The 20,204-nt window shown below is 37.7% G+C and overlaps 1 protein-coding gene across 1 annotated transcript in view; it reads right to left on the reverse strand.

Moving 5' to 3' along the window:
• LOC140136621 (uncharacterized) overlaps window positions 1-20,204 on the reverse strand; it is a 157,339-nt gene that overhangs the window by 20,057 nt on the left and 117,078 nt on the right. The window contains exons 3-4 of the mRNA XM_072158312.1: window positions 16,407-16,612; window positions 708-839 (exon numbers count right to left, since the gene is read on the reverse strand). Of these exons, the coding sequence (XP_072014413.1) occupies window positions 708-839; window positions 16,407-16,577 (303 nt within the window). The 5' untranslated portion in view covers window positions 16,578-16,612. The remainder of the gene's footprint in view (window positions 1-707; window positions 840-16,406; window positions 16,613-20,204) is intronic.

Raw genomic sequence — 20,204 nt, forward strand, 5'->3', positions numbered from 1 at the left:
ATCTAACAAAAATTGGGTCAAGCTTTTTGGGCACAGTCATTAGGGTGGGGGGGGGGAGGATTTTGTGCCCCCCTAGTCAAAAAGAGCACATCTATTCAAATTATAGAAAAATTAGGCAATTCCATTTGAAATCCATACACCCAAGACAAGATCTTCATCTCCCATCACAGGGAGTGTTAATTTCAACCGGGGTGGGGGGGGGGGTGGGGTCACTCCCATTGTGGCCTGTACACCATCCACGATATAATAAAACGCGTAAAAAGGGTAGTTTTTCCTGGGTAGGCACGATACGCGCGTAACACGTTTAGGGTGTCAAAAACATGAAAAATTGGAAAAAGGGTAGCAAAATTGCAATTGCTAATGCGCATAAATGAAATTTAGGGTATGAAATTTGATGCAAGGAATAAAATCCCTGTTTAGGGTATCGTTTTAGCCAAGGATTAAATCCTTGTTTAGGGTGCTTTTCAAAAGTTGATTATTGCGGATGGTGTACAGGCCACAATGGGAGTGACCCCCCGGGATTTCAACGTGTTTAAAATTCACGCACAGTATGTGGAAGGTTAAGATTATGTCATCCATATGGGGTATATGAATTTCAACTGGAATAGCCCGAGATGCCCCAATCCTCTGTCTCATTCAAACTGGACATGTGGGGGGTAAAATCGCTTTGCAACCTTTTCCTGGTGTACACTGAGTTTTTAGCTTACCTTTTGTGAATTATCTGGCTTTTTTGAGGTTACAGATTTTTGTGTGTCTTTATGCGTCATCTTCATATCTTTCTGAAGTTGTGCAAATACATCATCACTCTGATTAACCTGCTGTCTGTTCTGTACATTCAACTGAAAAAAAATTAGCAAAAATATTTAAAAAATTGGCATGCGGACGTACACTTTTGGGATAAATGCTTGATTTTTATAAAAAGTTGTGTCTGCAGATGCATTGTGATACTAAAAGTGTGTATATTGTTCATATGTTCAGTTATAAATGATTGATATTTACCTTGGTTTTTTTAAAAACTTTTGAACACTTTAAAAGAAAAAAAAAGAAGACTAGAGCAACTGTGCCCTTTGCAAGGGCACGAGGTAAGTTAGGCGGATGACTGTGACAATCTCATCAAGCAGCAATACTGTACTGGAAAGGATTAATTTTAATAAGACTATTTAATTAATTGCCGTTGTAATATACCTTGATCGTTGACCTCTGTATGGCCCCTTAATGACCTTAAATGAATTTTAAAATATTTAAAGCGTGTTAAGAATGTCATAAGTATCATTGCATTTCAATTTCAGCTCAATTGAAGCATTTTGAAAACTTTACCTTTGTCCCCTTAATGACTTTCAATGAATTTTTAAATGTTTTTAAAAAGTTTAGAATGTCATTAGGATCATTGCATTTAAATTTCAGCTCAATTGGACCATTTTCAAAAACTTGACCTTTGACCCCTTTATACCCCTTAATGACCTTAAATGAATTTTGAAATATTTTTGAAATGTTAAAAATGTTCTAAGGATCATTGCATTTAAATTTCAGCTTAATTGGAGCATTTCGAAAAACTTGACCTTTGACCCCTTTATGACCCCTTAATGACCTTAAATAAATTTTAAAATATTTCAAACATGTTTAGAATGTCATAAGGATCATTGCATATAAATTTCAGCTCAATTGGAGTATTTTGGGTTAAAATGACCTTTTTTGACCCCTGTGACCCCTTGGATGACCTCTGACTTTAAACAACCCATAACTCTTGTAGCCAGCTACCCAATACTGCTTGTGACTGAGTTTGGTCGAAATCCGATCAAGGATGTGGAAGTAGTAGCAAATTGTGAGAAGAAAGAAAGAAAGAAAGAGGAAAGAAGAAAGAACTAGAGCAACTGTGCCCTTTGCAAGGGCACGAGGTAAGTTAGGCTGATGATTGTGACGATCTGATGAAGCAGCAATACTGTGCTGGATAAGATAAGGATCATTGCATTTAAATTTCAGCTCAATTGAAGCATTTTGAAAATTTGACCTTTGACCCCTTTAATGCCCCCTAATAACCTTAAATGAATCTTAAAATGTTTTTAAAATGTTCAGAACATCATAAGGATCATTGCATATACATTTCAGCTCAATTGGAGCATTTGGAAAAACTTGACCTTTGACCCCTTTATGACCCCTTAATGACCTTAATTGGATTTTAAAATGTTTTTAAAATGTTAAGAATGTCATAAGGACCATTGCATTTAAATTTCAGCTCAATTGGAGCATTTTGAAAAACTTGACCTTTGACCCCTTTATGGCCCCTAAATGACCTTAAATGGATATCAGAATATTTTAACATGTTTAGAAAGTCATAAGCATCATTGTATTAAAATGTCAGCTCAATTGGAGCATTTTTCAGTTAAATGACCTTTTTTGACCCCTGTGACCCCTGGATGACCTTCGAAGTTGAAAAACCCCATAACTTTTGTAGCCATCTACCCAATACTGCTTGTGACTGAGTTTGGTCGAAATCAGATCAAGGATGTGGCAGAAGAAGCAAATTGTGAGAAAGAAGAAAGAAGAAAGAAAGAAACGCAAAGAAAGAAATAAGTTAGGCTGCCCGCCTAACTTAAATAGCAAGAAAGAAATAAGTTAGGCTGCCCGCCTAACTTAAAAAGAAACACAAGTAGGAGGGAGGGAGGGAGAAAAGGAGGGTAATAAGAGTGGGAGGGGAGAGAAGGAGAAAAGGAAGGAGATGGGAGGAATTTTAGTTTAGCAACAAACAGAGAGGGGGAGAGAGAGAGGGAGGGAGGGAAAAAGCAAGCACTGAAGCAGGAGGAATTGTTTATTTATCTTGACAGATGCATGTGAATATTTGTACGGATCTGTTTGTGGATAATTGTGAATGCTTATTGTTTTTTGTATGTATATTTGCAAGATGTATTTGCAACGTGCCCGCTTAAATCCAAATGTCTCCACAGAGACATGTCTTATTAAGAAACATCAATTTGGATTATTGATATTTACCGTAATGTATTTGGTATCAAATAATAAACAGACAATTTAAGAGCTAGATTATAATACTGGAACCACTGGTGGGGAGATTCGTGGGAAGGTGGGTACCCAGCAAACACAAAACGTTTTCGACATCATTCGCAAAAGGTTATAAAAGGTTGTCAGAAAACGTTTAAATGTCGGGTTATATAAAGGGTATATTAAGAGTATAAAACGTTTTCATAACCTTAAAAAACATTTTAGACAATCTACTGCTCAGCAAACAAAAATGTTTTACAGAAAACGTTTAAATGTCGGGTTATATAAAGGGTATAAAAGCGTTTTAAAAACATTCCAAAAACATTCTTGAAAACTTGATACAAAACATTCTAAACAGAATGTTATTTTGGGAGTTGAAAAAATATTTTGCGAAAAATGTTTGCCCAAAATATTTTCAATAACGTTTTAAAAACGTTTTCATGACCTTTATATAACCCGACATTTAAATGTTATTAAAAGGTTTTGAAAAAAACATTTTAAGAACATTTCTGTGTTTACTTGGTTCAAATATTTTAACGTAATGTTATTTAAGTATTGACACAATATTTGGCAAAAATGTTTGCAAAAATAGTTTACAATAACATTTTTTGAAAACATTCAAAAATATTGTTGTAGTGTGTTTTCATACAAAACGTTTTAAAACGTTATCATGACCTTTATATAACCCGACATTTTAATGTTATTAAAACGTTTTACCTAAACCAAAAGCCAAAATATAACTTATTTAAAAACGTTTTTAAAACGTTTTTGTGTTTGCTGGGTAGTTACTCTTATTTGGTTCGGGTAAGGCTGTACTTCTGAGAATTGGAAAGTGGATCCATCCATATAGCCGAAATTTTGAAAAAAAAAGAAGATCTTTTCATATACCTTATATCAAGATTGGTCTAGGAGGGGTAATTGATATACCAAAATGGTGGAGAATGAGACCCATATTTGCAACACGTCCCCCATATAGTCATATTTTGTACTGGGTACCCCTGTTGGATTGAGCATGGGGGAGGGGGGATAAATTTGTTGAAAAGTGTGAATGCTGGATTTTTATATTACTTTAAACAAGATGAATTTGCAATGTGTCTTGCTTTAAACCAACTGTCTCCACACAGATATGTGTCTTATCAATTATCATGATAAAGAAACTAATTAGAAATCAGTTAATTGATATAAAAAGTTCTTGGTATCAAGTGGTCAAACATAAACAGACTATTAAGCACTCCTGTACTGTTTATCAGATCGTGTACAACAACTTCTATTCTGCATTGTACTTTTTGTGTATGACGTACTGGACGACAAGTTTCGATTTGTTTAAATTCATAAATTTCAGAATTGGCTCTGTGGTTCTTCAAAGATAGCTGTTGATATTTCTGGAAAATATCTCAAAACTTGGGAGTTTTTGTCTTGAAGCCTATGGCTAGCATGCAGAGCATTAATATTCAATAGCATGGGGATGATGCGATAGTGGATTCATGCATGGCCAAAATTAAAAGTTTGGATGCAAAAAAGTGATACCGGTATATCCATTTTTCTGAATTGAGATACAGGCAATTTAAAATATAAAGAACATTTAATAAGAAAATATGTGTGCATATAAACACTTGCATTTTGATGGGGGGGTAAAACTGGGGAATGAGGCTATCCATTGGATTCCACATGTTTAACAGCTAATATAAAAGGGGCAAAAAGTATGTTACTTAAAAGCATTCACACATTATTAGGTGCAATGTGTTATTTAGTGCTCCACTGTGGCACAGATGACCATGGTACAGATTATTACACTCTTTCCTGGGGGAGCTACCCCTTTCCTTACTTCCCCGGTGTGCCTTATCTCTGTATTTCACAGGAAAGATCCCCATCCATTATCTGCTTCTAATTTTGCAGTCTAGACTCAATAGATTGAAGACAAGGCAAGGTGAAGACAGGTAAAAATGGACAGAATGTGATGTTTGTGATCGTCAAAAATTGCAATAGCTCACAGTGTATTGAATTTATCTGTGGGGGTCACTCATGTCGTATATAACACATGCTAAGTGTTAGCATAAAGACCCCCTATTTTGAGTCCACTTGCGCTTTTGAACACAGATATGCGCTTTTGAACAACTTTCAACTTTTAAGTTGTTCCACAGGATATGTGGTGACAATTAAAATTGTCACCACATATCCTGTTTGGTTTACTTAAAACCATCCCCTTCTTTCATTTTTGCTGAACCATGAATAGTATCAGCCTATATTACTATAGTCTATCCAACTTACTTATTCACTCACTTTTTTGGTCTTTTAAGATGTAACAAATACAATAAAAATATTGTATACACTCCTCATAAGACCCAGGTCAATACCTGTCTCATATTTTGTGTCTTTTCTACATTAAATATCTCGAAAATAAAAAGGTGAGACCTCCTGATGGTGTAACATGAAAAAGAAAAGGTTTGAAATGTGTGACAGTGGAATACCACAATATGCTGCTGAAGCCCCATGGTTCAGCTATGGTGTGATAACCATTCTAGTTAATAATAGTACCTGTATCAGCTATCAGTGCAGAGGAAGAGACAGCTACAAGTGTGTAGCTTGGCCCCCAGGCTTGGCCATATATATACCAACTATGGCTATAGCCTTTTAAATGCCTACCGTATTCCGGGACCACATTTCCTCGAATAGTCCTCCCAGAGGGCCTTGCATTTTCCAAAGGGGGGGGGGGGCGTTTATTAGAGGTCAATTTTAGAACGGTAATTCCCATCCCATTAAAATCACTAGGTAAGCTGAAAACTTGCGCTGAAATGACAAACTATGAACTTAGGAATGATGACTTCTAGTTCACTTCCGGGTTTACAACCAGATAGGCCTATTTGCTAATTACTAACACCATTAAGGTGGTGTTAAAGGCAAGGTTTAGGGAAATCATGAATTCCAACATTTTTGCAAATATCTCCAAAACATTTCATGATACAATCTCAAGTGAGTTTGCACTTATATGTAGGGATATGTTGGCCATGTTATAAAGGTAATAAAACCATTGCCATGGTAACCAAGCAGACGCTAAATGGCTTTTGACCAATCACATTAAAAGTTGTTTTTTTCTTGTTTTTAGCTGCGGGTAGCAGCTCTATAAGTCACCATGTCTCTCCGTCTGTTAGTCCGTCCGTCCGTTAGTCCGTTAGTAACAAACGCTAAAAAATGCTGTTACGTCTACATTGTTTGTCGCATGGCTATGATACTTGGTGAGGGGAGGGCCTATACCGGCCCCATACTGGAAAAGAGTTTCAGTCCGAAATTTGGGAAAATGAGGGAAATTGAGGGAAGTTAAGGGAAATTGAAGAGAATTAAGGAAATTAGGATTTTTTTGAAGAGAATTAAGGAAATTGAATTTTTTTTTTCCGAAATTTTTTTTTTTTTTTTTTTGAAGAAAAGAGAAAAAAAAATACAATTTTTTTCCGATTTTTTTTTTTTTTCACAGCATTTTTTTTTTCCCATTTTTTTTTTTTTTAATTTTTTTTTTTTATTTTTTTTTTTTTTTTTTTAATTTTTTTTTCCGAAATTTTTTTTTTTTTCGAATTTTTTTTTTCCGAAATTTTTGTTTCGAAATTTAACTTGAACCTGCTTCAAAGACACCAACACTGCAAAATTGAATTCCTTGTCCCGCAGCGACCGCTACGGATCCGACGGTACTTATTTCTCAAATCACTTCATTTGTCCCAATAAAAGTATACTCACATGTTGAGTCACGTTCCTGCGCACCTCCACTGATTTTCCTGTAAAAAAATCCCAGTGGAATTCCCCCGGGGGGGTCAAAGTGAAATTTTTGTTTTTTGGCCACAGATTCCATATTACTTACAAACATTTTACGAGAAAATCAGCAGAGGTCATTTGTGATGTTCTTGAACGATTTGACACCATTCCAATATCTATTTGGACATGTGCAATTTCAACCATATGAAGGCAGTATCCAGGTCTGAAATTTCTCGGTCCCTGGAGAGCAATAATCAGAGGAGGTAGGGTGCTGCAAACACTGCTGAAAATTTAAAAAAATTATTATCTTCTTCTGTGCCAAAGATGAAAACGATCCATAGATCTTTAATTTGCATTTAAAACCACCTTAAGTAGCGACCATGGGTGTACATTGGTTAAGCTTAAGACACAAGATAGCATGGAAATATCAGCATTTTTGAAACATCTTGGTTAAAAAAAAGTGATGGGGCGTTTATTTGAAGGGGGGACTATTCGAGGAAATACGGTATGTGTGTTCAGATGATTATGCAATATCACATGGGATTCACGGGCTTTTCACTTTGTGCTGTGTATAGTCTAGTAGAGATATAGAGTTAATATTTAATGCCAAACTGTCTCATGCTGCACACAATTACTACCCCTGAGAGGTGATGTTAAGGTCAAGTCCATGGTGACACACCCAGGTGATGTACTATCAGATGGGTGGGTCTACCAGCTTTCATTCTACAAATCAATTCACCATATCCATTTTCGTTAATCCATCAACACCAATTCAACCATAATGATCATATCAAGTTCTTGATATTGAAAAATCCATAAAAGTTCCACAAAGTTCAAATTTACAATTTCAAATTATCTTACTGGTAGAGTGGTACTACACAGGGCCTACACAATGAGTACAAACATGCCTAATGCCAGGAAATGTTTATTACAAAATGTACCCCCTCACGGGCAATTCACATCAACCATACATGTACATGGGCTTAAATCAGGGGTTCTCACATACTCATAAGCACCCGTGGCCTGGGCTAGATCTGACACACTGACCAATTGTGGTGGGGGTGGTGGGGGTGTAGCTCCCTTTGCACCCCCTGGCAAAAGGGTGCACAAAGGTTGCCACAAAACATTTCAATTTCAAAACATTTTGATGACAAGTTGCCAGCAAATATTGTAACAAATGGTTCATATTTTCAGTGTTGACAAGATTTTTGTTGATGTTTGCAAAAAAATATTTTTACAATAAATTTTGCATTGGTTTTGTAAAATAAAAATTCCAAAATATGATTAGCAACAAACCTGATGAATCTCTTCATGAACATTTTACAACATGACAAAGATGTTGACTAATCTTGTAATATCCTAACATTCAAAGTTATTTAAAAGTTTTATGTTGACTAATCTTGTAATATCCTAACATTCAAAGTTATTTAAAAGTTTTATAACTTTTTAAAGTTTTTTTAAATAAATGTTTTAAAGGATATTAATGTTTTGGGCAGCGATAAGCAAAAGGTTAACTTGGACCAATGACCAATTATGGTTAGCAACTGTATCCAATGAAGTTTGGTAATATGAAAATTATGACATCCAATCTATTACTCACTTTGGGGTAATTTGCCAATTATTACAACTAATTTAAAGTTTAAATTACATTTAATAGTGAAGCATTTTCTTTGTTTCTGCCCTACAGCAATATATGGCATACCAAAGTCAGTTATTATTATCTAATGAAATTGACCACTTAATTGCCAAGGATTGTACCTAGATTTTGGTTATTTTGAGTCATAATTTTTAAACAATAAATACAGTGAATTTACATTAGTTTGTGGATCTATACCCAGCAAATACAAAACCTTTGTCAGAAAACATTTAGCCTACTTGCCCCCCCCTCGGTGGAATGGTGGCTGCCCCGATATGTAAGATTTTAAAGTCTTTTTCTATACTTTTTAGCCCATGTTTGTCAATGTTTGCCCCCCCTTTGCCCAGCCTCTGAAAAAGTGCTGGCTATGCCACTGTTTTTTAAACATTGTACAGTGTTTTCTTGACTTTATACTCACATTTAATTGTTAAAAGGCTTGACCAAGACCAAAACAACTTTATAATGTTTTACAAGCATTTTGGTGTTTTATTGGGTACCACATATAATTTTAATGCTGGAAATAACAAATTATAGTAATTTCATAATACTATTAATCAATTCTAGATTGATAAGACACACAGGGAGGATCTTGACCTAATATGCACTTTCAAATTTTGTACAAGCACAAACCATATTCATTTTTGGGGGCCGTGCAGGCACACCCTATTGAAGTGTATGTTACTTGCTTACTAACTACTTACTAACCTTTTGGTCTTAAATGGGCATATCTCGAAATGCCACACAGATATAATCCCCCGGTGGTGTCAAATGAAGGAGACACAAATGTAAGACATACAATAAAAACTAGAAGCCACAGTAATGTGTTTTACCAAACACGAATATCTATGCCCGTGACCACACCTAACCCCCTTCCCCTATTCACAAACGAAAACTTGGTGAGCACCATGTGAAAGCACTTGTTTTAAGCTTTCATTTGATATACATGTTATGCTCATAACACTGGACTGGCCCACACTCTCTCTAATACCCTACCAAGCCTTCACTCTCTTTTATACCCCATCAGACCATCACTCTCTCTAAAACACCACCAGACTGGACCACACTCTCTTATACCCCATCAGACACTCACTCTCTCTTATACTCGACCAGACCATTACTCTCTCTGAAACACCACAAGACTGGACCACACTCTCTCTAACACCCCACCAGACCCTCACTCTCTAATACCCCACCAAGCCTTCACTCTCTCTTATACTCCATCATACACTCACTCACTCTAAAACATCACCGGACTGACCCATACTTTCTCTAATACCCCACCAAGCCTTCACTCTCTCTTATTCTCCACTATACACACACTCTCTCTAAAACACCACCAGACTGGACCACACTCTCTCTAATACCCCACCAGACCCTCACTCTCTCTTATACTCCACCAGACACTCACTCGCTCTAAAACACCACTAGACTGGCACGCACTCTCTCTTATACCCTACCAAACCTTCACTCTCTCTTATACCCCATCAGACCCTCACTCTCTCTAAAACACCACCAGACTGAACCACACTCTCTCTAATACCCCACCCCTTAACCAACCACACCCCTTGTCCCATCATGACAACCTTTTGAGGTGGTCCAAGGAACCAAAATCAAAATGCCTAAACATTCCCTTTTAAGGGAGTTTTTGTCAAGTGATCAGTTTCCTTGACGTACGATTCAGACCTTTATCATTGCATACACAGGGAGCTAACAAAATACTACCTATTAAGCTACATTGTGTTAATAGGTCGTACCTATTTTGCTTTTTAAAGCCTTTAGACTTTGACCTCTGGGGATGCGGCTAATATGGAATACATCAAGGGTCATGGGTCATCATTGTATCAAATGAGAATCCTGAGGAAGCTGTAGTTCATGAGCTAGAGCTGTTTGAAATTTTACACATATTGCTCATTGTAGCCCATGACCTTTGATCTCTGGGGTCGATGTTACTGCAGGAAATATCTAAAGGTCATGGGTCATCATTGTACCAAGCAAGTACCCTGAGGGCGCTATAGTTCTTGAGCTAAAGTGGTTTTAAAAATTTACACATATTGCCCCATGTAGCCTGTGACCTTTGACCTCTGGGGTCGTGGCTACCATAAGTTACTTCTTGGGGTCATGGGCCATCATTATACTAAGTATGAACCCTGAGGGCGCTATAGTTCTTGGACTAGAGGTGCTTCAAATTGTACACATATTGCCCCTGTAGCCCATGACCTTTGACCTCTGGGGTCGGGGCTACCCTAGGAAATTTTTAGGGGTCATGGGCCATCATTATACCAAGTATGGGCCCCGAGGCTACTTTAGTTCTTGAGCTAGAGGAGTGCAAAGGAAGCGTGAGAAGAAGGAGAAGGAGAAGTCGAAGACTAAACACAACAAATACAAATGCCACAGTAATGTGTTTTACCAAACACGAATATCTATGCCCGTGACCACACCTAACCCCCTTCCCTATTCACAAACGAATCAAAATGCCTACACATTCCCTTTTAAGGAAGTTTTTGTCAAGTGATCAATTTCCTTGACGTCGATTCAGACCTTTATCATTGCAAACACAGGTAGCTAACAAAATACTACCTATTGCGCTACACTGTGTTAATAAGTCGAAATACCTATTTTGCTTTTTAAAGCCTTTAGACTTTGACCTCTGGGGATGCGGCTAATATAGAATACATCAAGGGTCATGGGTCATCATTGTACCAAGTATGAACCCTGAGGGCGCTGTAGTTCTTGAGCTAGAGCTGTTTGACATTTTACACATATTGCTAACTGTAGCCCATGACCTTTAACCTCTGGGGTCGATGTTACTACAGGAAATATCTAAGGGTCATGGGCCATCATTGTACCAAGCATGAACCCTGAGGGCGCTATAGTTCTTGAGCGAAAGTGGTTTTAAAAATTTACATATATTTCCCCCTGTAGCCTGTGACCTTTGACCTCTAGGTTCGTGGCTACCATAGGTTACTTTTAGGAGTCATGGGCCATCATTGTACTAAGTATAAACCCTGAGGGCGCTATAGTTCTCGAGCTGGAGATGTTTCAAATTTTACACATTTTGCCCCCTGTAGCCTATGACCTTTGACCTCTGGGGTCGGGGGTACCATAGGAAATTTCTAGGGGTCATGGGCCATCATTGTACCAAGTATGGACCCCGAGGCCACTTTGGTTCTTGAGCTAGAGGAGTGCAAAGGAAGCGTGAGAAGAAGAAGGAGGAGAAGGAGAAGTCGAAGACTAAACACAACAAATACAATATCTATGCCCGTTGCACGGGCATACGGAAGCATAGATAATATCTATGCCCTGTTACACGGGCATAGATAAAAATGGGGGATCTACTCCTAATAAGTTCTGTCCCCTCCCATACCAAAATATTTAAGTGACTCATATATATATGGGGGAAGTTAAGTCCTTCTGGTCTATATGTTTTGTATTTGAACTATATAGTTTAGAAGAAAGCAGGGCAGGTGAATAAGACTTCCAATCCTGAGGGCTGTCAGCTGATTGGAGAGGGGGAAGAAGCAGAGTGGTTCAAATGTGCCCAGAATAGACAAATTTCTGGTGCATCATGGTGTGGGGTGTGTGTGTGGGGAGGGGGTTGCAGTAATCCAAGTACGGGTACCAAGTGGTGCCAGCGGGCTTGAACCACCACAGCTGCCTTATGCCAATATGGAGAGGTTATAGTGATGCAAATTTTGACATGACAGAATTAGAGAATAAACGATAGGAATTTTTGTTTTTACTATCATATACCGTGTGATAGACGACCTGCCTGTCGTCTATCATAGGTAGAGGATAGTAAAAACAAAAATTCCTATCGTTTATTCTCATTCTTAGTCTGTTAAATATTACTTTAATAACTGTAAACTATTTTTTAAAGTAAAAACTAAGTTACCGTCATAAAAACTCCCCTTATTATAAAATGAACGAAACTTGTTAACAACTTCACATATTCTGTTACGCGTACTGCTAGCGCGTGCACGTATTCCACACTAGTATACCCATACAACGTGATACATACTCGCACCTCTAGAAGCGTGTTACGCGTTATCAAGCCGCATGATGACGTGGGGTCGTCTACGGCCTGATAGACGGCACCCAAAATCATGCAAGTGTCCAATCAGATTATGAGTCTACAAACTAGACCACTCCCACTGACTAGAATAGATAATATACTTCATTACCTGATTTCTCAAGCATTTTTTTCTTCTCATATTGTGTACAATTACAAAATTACCCAACCCATTCATCATATTTCAAGAAGTGACATAAAGTTCATACCCTTGGTAATGTGGCAAATCATAACTTATCATCTGTCTTTACTTCATTATCGTCAAATTCTGTATCATTAGCAAGTTCATAACAAGAATGAACTATCCCAGTTGAAATCCATACACCCCCCCAATACATTGGAAGACTTGACTTGACCTTAATCTCCTACACATGGGTGTATATTTCAAATGGAATGGAGTCATCCATTAGGTATACCCCATTTGAAATTCACACTCCCTGTGTGGGAGATTAAGGTCATGTCTTCCATACTCTCTAAATGTACACAGGCCAATCAATCTGATTCTAAGTGGAAAGAGTGGAAAAATTTCACTCTATAAGGAAGGATTGAAAAAAGTGTGGTAGTCTGTATACTCTCAAAAGAGTGAATACTGCCTAAAGAAAATGTACTTTCTTTCATTTTAGAGTGTTTTCCACTTAAAAACGGGTAGGCCTTCATTCAACTCCTTGAAAGAGTGGAAATTCACTCTTTTACATTTAGAGAGAAGGGGGTGTATGGATTTTAACTAGGAAAGCATTATGTCAGCAAAGCTGAAGTTGAATTAAATTGAATTGTTTCATTGATGAAGGCTCCAGAAGAAAATGTAGCTAAACAACACTAGGAATATGTCATCATCTTTCAGCACATCATTAGCATGGATGATTTGCTTTATAATTGGCCACAAATCAGAAGCAAAATTAAACATGCATGAGTTTGAGCCTTGGTAGATGTTATAAACACACATCTATCCAGTGATTAGGCTTAGTTGCTAGGGGTGCAGTGGGGACAACACCCCCCCCCCTAAATCTGCAAAAGGTCCTGCCTTTTCTGTTTTTCTTGCAAAATTGGGTCAAAAATATAGGACCTACACCAAATCATGAACTTTCTGTGAAATGTGTTAAAAAATTAGATCAAAAAATTAATAATTTCATGGATAAATGGTTGATAAGGTCTGCATCCCGGGTCTGCATTTGGAAAATGCATACCCCACAAAAAAATTCTGGCTACAGGCCTGGGGTCCATTTCACTGAACTTTTAACCTGTTGTAACTCAAGTAACGTAATACTATATACGTAACTTTACGAAGGGCCTCTGTTGTAAATCCCTATTATTACTTAAGAGCTCTTAAGATGGTACCATTCGTAAGTAAGTTTTCGTTTACAAGTGAGTTTTCACAAAACGAATCAAAATTTGCCCATTATTATGTTTTGAAGAATCCAAGTGTGTGAAATTATTGGATCCAAAACATATTGATGATAAATTTGGATGCTTTACACCCAATATTTATTGGTCTCGTTATGAGTTTTAAAACACTGGACTCGACTATACGTCTCGTCCAATATTTTAAAACTCATAGCACAACCAATAAATATGGGCTCAATTGATCCAATTTTATTTCAAATTGGGCGCTTTGAAGTGCACTTTTACCCAAATGAAAACCCACCCATCGATATGATACCAAAAAACCCACCCATCAATATTATATGATACCAAAATTGCTGAAAAGGCAACCAAAGGGAACCCCTTGGATAGAGGGGCTCATATCTTTTATTTCAGGGCTGTGTGGGAAAGGTTTGAAAAGTGGTTTCAGCAACTGGTTCAGAGACTTACTAGCTTTGGGCAGTGGCGGCACCAGGATTTTTTTTGGGGGGGGGGGGAAGCAAAGTATATTTCAGGGTGGGGGCAAAATCAACAAGTGTTGTGCAAAGTTGCCGTAATTTACGTAATTGCACCCTTGCCCCCCCTAGCACCGCCACTGACTTTGGGGTGAAATGTGTGTGATATTCTAATCACCTCTGTATTTTTTGCAAAGTATTAATGTCAAAGTCAATGTCAAAGTCAATGTCAAACTCATGTGTGGGTTGGCTTATCTGTTTGATTTGAAAATAAGTTTGTTTAATTTACAAACAATGGTAACTATGTAGCATTTGAACTTAAGAGATGTAAATTGCTCCAAGTTTACATGTTATTGCCGCCATTGACCCTTTTGTTCCACTTATGTGCATAATGTTAATCATAATATTTACACAAAATCTAGGTTTTGGACATTTATTTTGACCTAATAGCATACATAATGGTTTTCTTGGTGGCACTTGGTGTCCATAATATTTACATGATTGCTAGTTACCCAACAAAGTTTATTTGGATTTACCTGTGGAAGAGTCAATGTACTACAGCAGAAGTGGTAATTTTTGTGAGAGCTTTATTGACACAAATAATTTGGCGAAATTTTGTCATATGAAATTTTGTTTAGGCATGAATTTCACCAAAGATACTCAATGTATTGAGTATCTTTGGTTGTATTGAGTATCTTTGATTTCACCCACAAAGGTTATCTGTTTCCCCGGTCTGTTTCAGAAATCGCAGAAATATTTGTATGCAAAAATAACCAATTTATAGGACCTATATGGGGGGGGGGGAGGGTTCTCAGTACAAATGACCAGACGGGGACGGGTGGCAAATATGGGTAGCATTTTCATGGCCCCTCTATACCTCCCGCTACAAGGCTGACCCTGGGGATATGGGGATGATTGAGGGGCATCTGCAATATTTATTTATTTTATTTATTTATTACATTTGGCAAAAAGCACAGGCAATACCCAATAGTGCTCAAAGAGCACTAAATTAAAGGGAGGCCCTACATACAAAGCGAACAAAAATAAACTGAAAAGCAAAAACAAGATAAAAAAGACAACTATTGGAGGGTTTTAACTGCAGCCTTGAAAGCGGACAAGGTGGGACAACAGACAACATTTTCTGGTAGCTCGTTCCATAACATAGGACCAAGGTGGAAGAAACTTCTTTGACAAAGTGTGAGGCGGCTGAAAGGTGGGTAGAGAGCTCGGGAATGGTTACATCTTGAGTTGGAACGCGAATGAGGTGTGAATACATTAGGAGCAGATGAAAGGCCGGCAAGAATTTTGAACACATGGCGCACCGTAAAGGAGTCATGACGGGCCTCAAGAGAGGGAGGTTAGTTTGGGAAAGGAGGCTGTCATGATCCAGGTCCCAAGATTGTAATATGACCCGGCAGGCAAACCTCTGAACAGATTCCAGACGGTTGGTTTGGGTTTTGGTGAGTGGGTGCCAGGTTGAGCTGCTGTACTCAAGAGCTGGACGGACCAGAGAAATGTACAAGGTGCGACGAAGATGTTGAGGAGCAAGGTGGAAGTTCCTATGTATCATGCCAATCATCCGACGAGCCTTCTTACAAAGGACATCAATGTGAATGTTCCAATTTACTTTACTAGAAATGTGAATGCCAAGGAAGGTGATGTCTGTCACTCTTTCAATGGGTTGGTTGTTAAGTTGTAAAAGAAGGTCCGGGTAGAGGTTGATTTTGGTGGAGATAATCATGGTTTTGGTTTTCTTAGCATTGGGGGGTGGGGCACTCCTATATACACCAAAACTACAATTTTTTGATTTTTTTGGGTGCTCTGCACACATTTTATCAATTAATTTTAACATTCTTTATAGCATTTTTACCTTAAAAATGGCAAAATTGTGCACATTTTTGACAATGACAATGACACCCAGCTTTTAGCATTTCCACACATAAAAAACCCTTTTCCCTAGATCTGCCACTGAATGACCCCCTAGTGCCACAAAAATCGCCACTGATAGACCCTTAATGTCGTGGTTCGGTAGGTACAGGTACGTCATTTTCATATTTAAGTGGCCCTCGGGTTTATAACTCAATCTACCCCGCCCCCCCCCCTTCCTAATTCCTAAGCCTGACCCTAGGGCTATGCCATCTCTGATACTTACCCGTTTAAGGTTTGTTGTGACAGCCTTTGCTTTCTGTTTTGCTTTTGTTGCTTTATGTGTGTTAACTTTGAATGCTTTATGAGTCCCCTTCATTCCTTGTCCCCCTCCTCCTCCCCCTCCCCCTCCTCCCTTCAGCTTTGTCAGCTTACTCTTCTGCTTGTTTTTGCCCATGTTGTAATGCCTTTATGCTGCTGGTAGTTTACGTTCTGTAAAGTATAGAGAAAGGAATACAAAAACAAACATGTTTTTATTAAATATTTGAAAAGATTAAAGTAATAATGTGTGATTTCCCAGCAAAAAAGACTGAAGGAAATCTTCTTTGTCTCCACTCTTAGAATAAGATTATCAAAAATCAAAAAACAAAAAAACAATAGACCTAATCATTTGATAGATAGATGCATTTATATTAAATATAACCTTTTGTCCTTTTATCCCTTTAGTGACACTCAGACATCCCCATATATTTCTACTTATTAACTGGGACATCAGGTGCCATAGGGATGTATGGTTTACTTGCAGCTGACTTCCCCTTCCTATCTGCAAATCCATACTTCATTTGTAACAACACAAAACATAGGCCAAGTATTTAAGGTGATCGATGGTGGAATTGCCTATTTATTTTGAATTTTCTCCTTCTGTGTATATGTATACGACCACAGTGGCCGGGGTTCAATTCCCCGCGGTGCCACATGTGAGTTTGGTTGCCGATCCATGCTCGTCCTCGCAGGTTTTTCTCCGGGTGCTCCGGTTTTCCTCCTGCATCTAAAATCGGACCTCTTCCCATATATCCCTGTCCCGTCATATCCGGATGGTATCCCTTGAATTTAGTAGCCTCTGAGCACTATTGGGTTTAGCTTGGCTTCGGCCGAATGTTATAAATAAATAAATAAAATGTCCTAGTGCATACACCACTTGACATGTGACGTCACTGCCCGGCAATATGCGCGAGAATTATGGCAATTTCCATTGTTCTTTGCCCTGTAGTGTGTGTACCAAGTTATCGTAGTTTGCTCAGGGCACGTGCATTTTAAATTTCATATAGTACAAGAAAGCCATTAAACAGTGTAGTGGTTCGTTCAAGCATATCGATAGACAAGTCCTTTGCCTTTGTTGATAAACAATGATGTCAAGTGGTCTATGGTAACCAGGTCCATCGCCAGGCTTTCAAGTTAGGAGGCTGTTAGGGGATTGACTCAAATCATCCTTATAGGTTGTGTATTATACAGTATAGGTAGTGCATGGTGCTGTTAATCTGTGTGAGGCAGTACACATCACCCTTGTGTGGCAGGGGGGGGGGGGGGTCAGGGGAGGTCAGGTATGAGGGGATCTGCAAAAACAGACCTTATTTATCAGTTTGCAAGTGTCATTTTGGGGTGTGTGGGGTGGGGATGCAAGTCCATATTTTCCCACAACGTATTTCCACAAAATCTAAATTTGAGAAATCATGTCACAAAGGCCTACATTATTTGATTGTTTTTGGAAATACTTTAGTTCTTTTTGTATAAGGCCAATTTTTTTTAATACAGATTGGCCAGATCAGCAGCCTCACCTTAATTCTTCCCAATTCAAGTTTCTACATTTCAATGTGATTCAGATGGACATCACAGCATAAACAATGACAAATGACTGCACAAACAGTTCAAGTTACATTAAATGCCTCCACACATCATGTTCTGATTTACATGCTGCAAACTAATAAAATACCTTTTATGTGAACATGTTACCATTTTGTTCAATCACCATATGATCACACACACATTGTAAATTCTATATTTTACAGAAACTGTCATAAAAGTTTAATTGTTTGATTTGATTTGGAGACTTAAACGTTTGACTTTTTGTAACTAAAGGAATTAAATAAAGGCATAATGTAGCAAATAATGCAACAGTGATCACACTACCCATTACATTTTCAGAATTTCATTTTAATTTTCATTTGCAGCATCCTTGGAATTGTGAAAATTACATTCTCCTCAATTTAATTTATGCAAACGATACATTAAGGCTAGGAACTATTTTAAACTGGTGCAATTTGGTAGTTCACAGCATCTTGTGAATGGTAGTGAGCTTTGGCAAAAATTGCATTGATCATTAATAGCGAGCATTAGAAGAATTCAAATATCACAGATATACTTTTGTACGTCATGTGGTTCTTGAGTTATGGTTAAAGAGAGCTGAAACAACAACACTTTTGTAAAACGTACATAACTCATTTACAACAATAAATCAAACATGTTTCAAAAGTATATGGTTTGCAGAATGAACTTTTGCAAAATATCAAAGTGTTATTTTTCTATAATAGGCCTATATAATCTAAATTTATGAAAATTCATTTTTTTTGTCTGCTTCGACCAACAATACCTCGTCTACCCTTAACACCCTCCCACATGATGACATTTTGTGCATCATTAGTGCATAACACATTAAACTCATCATGTCATGATCATTATAGTGTCACATAATTGGGACATGGAAAGTGTAAAGTTTTAGCTGTTCATCACTCAGTATTGAATTGGCAACTGCATTGATAAGTGTTAATTTCTAAGTTTCCCATAAATTACATTAATTAGTCAGAAAGTTTGGGATATGTACACAATTATACAGAGGACATGAATAGTTGAAATGCTAACTGGTCAATTTGTACAAATTTATGATGAGTCTGAGTTATGATGAATGTCATATAATGCAAAGAATGATGCTAATTTTTGTCCATGAAAAGCATAACTGCATCAAATGGTGGAGCTTCTAGGGGTACTGCTAAAAAAGTGTTGCCTCCCCCCTTTGCAGATGCCAAATTTTTTGGATCCCAATTTGCAAACCTGAATGGTCTAGATATATGCTGCAAGTCCGGGGAGCAGAAAATTTGCATTTAAGCGTTTTCATACTGTTTTCCTAAGCCTTTTTGGAAGATTTTATTTAAATGGTGCCCATGAATGTGTGCCAAAAATGCTTGCCCCCTCCTCTTGGCTTGTCAAAAATTGCTTGCCCCCCCCCCCTTTGGCTTGTCAAAAATGTCCCCCCAGCCCTCTCACCAGGGCTCATAATTATTGCACAGCCCCTAAGGTGTGTGTTCTGCCCTCACAGAAAAAAAATTAAACAGCAGTTCAAGTTCCCAGAAAGGAAATTATTTTATGCTGCCCTGATCAGGGTGGCACTTCCCTGCCCTGATGATCAAATTGACCAATTTATGGTAATTGGTCAATTCATGGGAGCAATTTGGCAAACAGTTTTCTGAATGTCTTTTTAAAGTTCATTGTTTCACCCACAACTGCACTTGTATCAGTTACCTCAAACCATGCTCAAACCCACAAGTCAAATAAATTCTGACCACTGTGTGTGGAAAGATTAATTGCTGCTATTTAGTGCTATTGTTATGATTGTTTAGATAGAACAATGACTTAATTAAGTGAATTAAAGTGCAAAGGTTGATTGGTGGAAGTATTTTGTGGTAAATCAACTATGGATAATATACAACATGACCTGGACATGATGGAATAAAATGGTTCAGTGAAGGTTCGGAATCTTGAGTACTATAGTAGACAGACCACTTGTGCTATATTAAATAATAATATTGAGGTTAAATAATAATATTGAGGTTTGCTTTAGGAACTACTAAACCAATGTGAACCAAAATAAATAATTGTTTTTGGTTACTTCTTTGTATGTTCAAATTTAACGACTGCTGAAATTGGGTAATTCTTGGCCACGATTGAACACTCGGCACTCTTGTAGCTCTGCAATAAACATACATTCATAATACATTTGAGCTTGGCCAAGAATTACTTGGGATTTTGCAGC

Source organism: Amphiura filiformis, chromosome 2, assembly GCF_039555335.1.
Source record: "Amphiura filiformis chromosome 2, Afil_fr2py, whole genome shotgun sequence".
NCBI classification, from domain to species: domain Eukaryota; kingdom Metazoa; phylum Echinodermata; class Ophiuroidea; order Amphilepidida; family Amphiuridae; genus Amphiura; species Amphiura filiformis.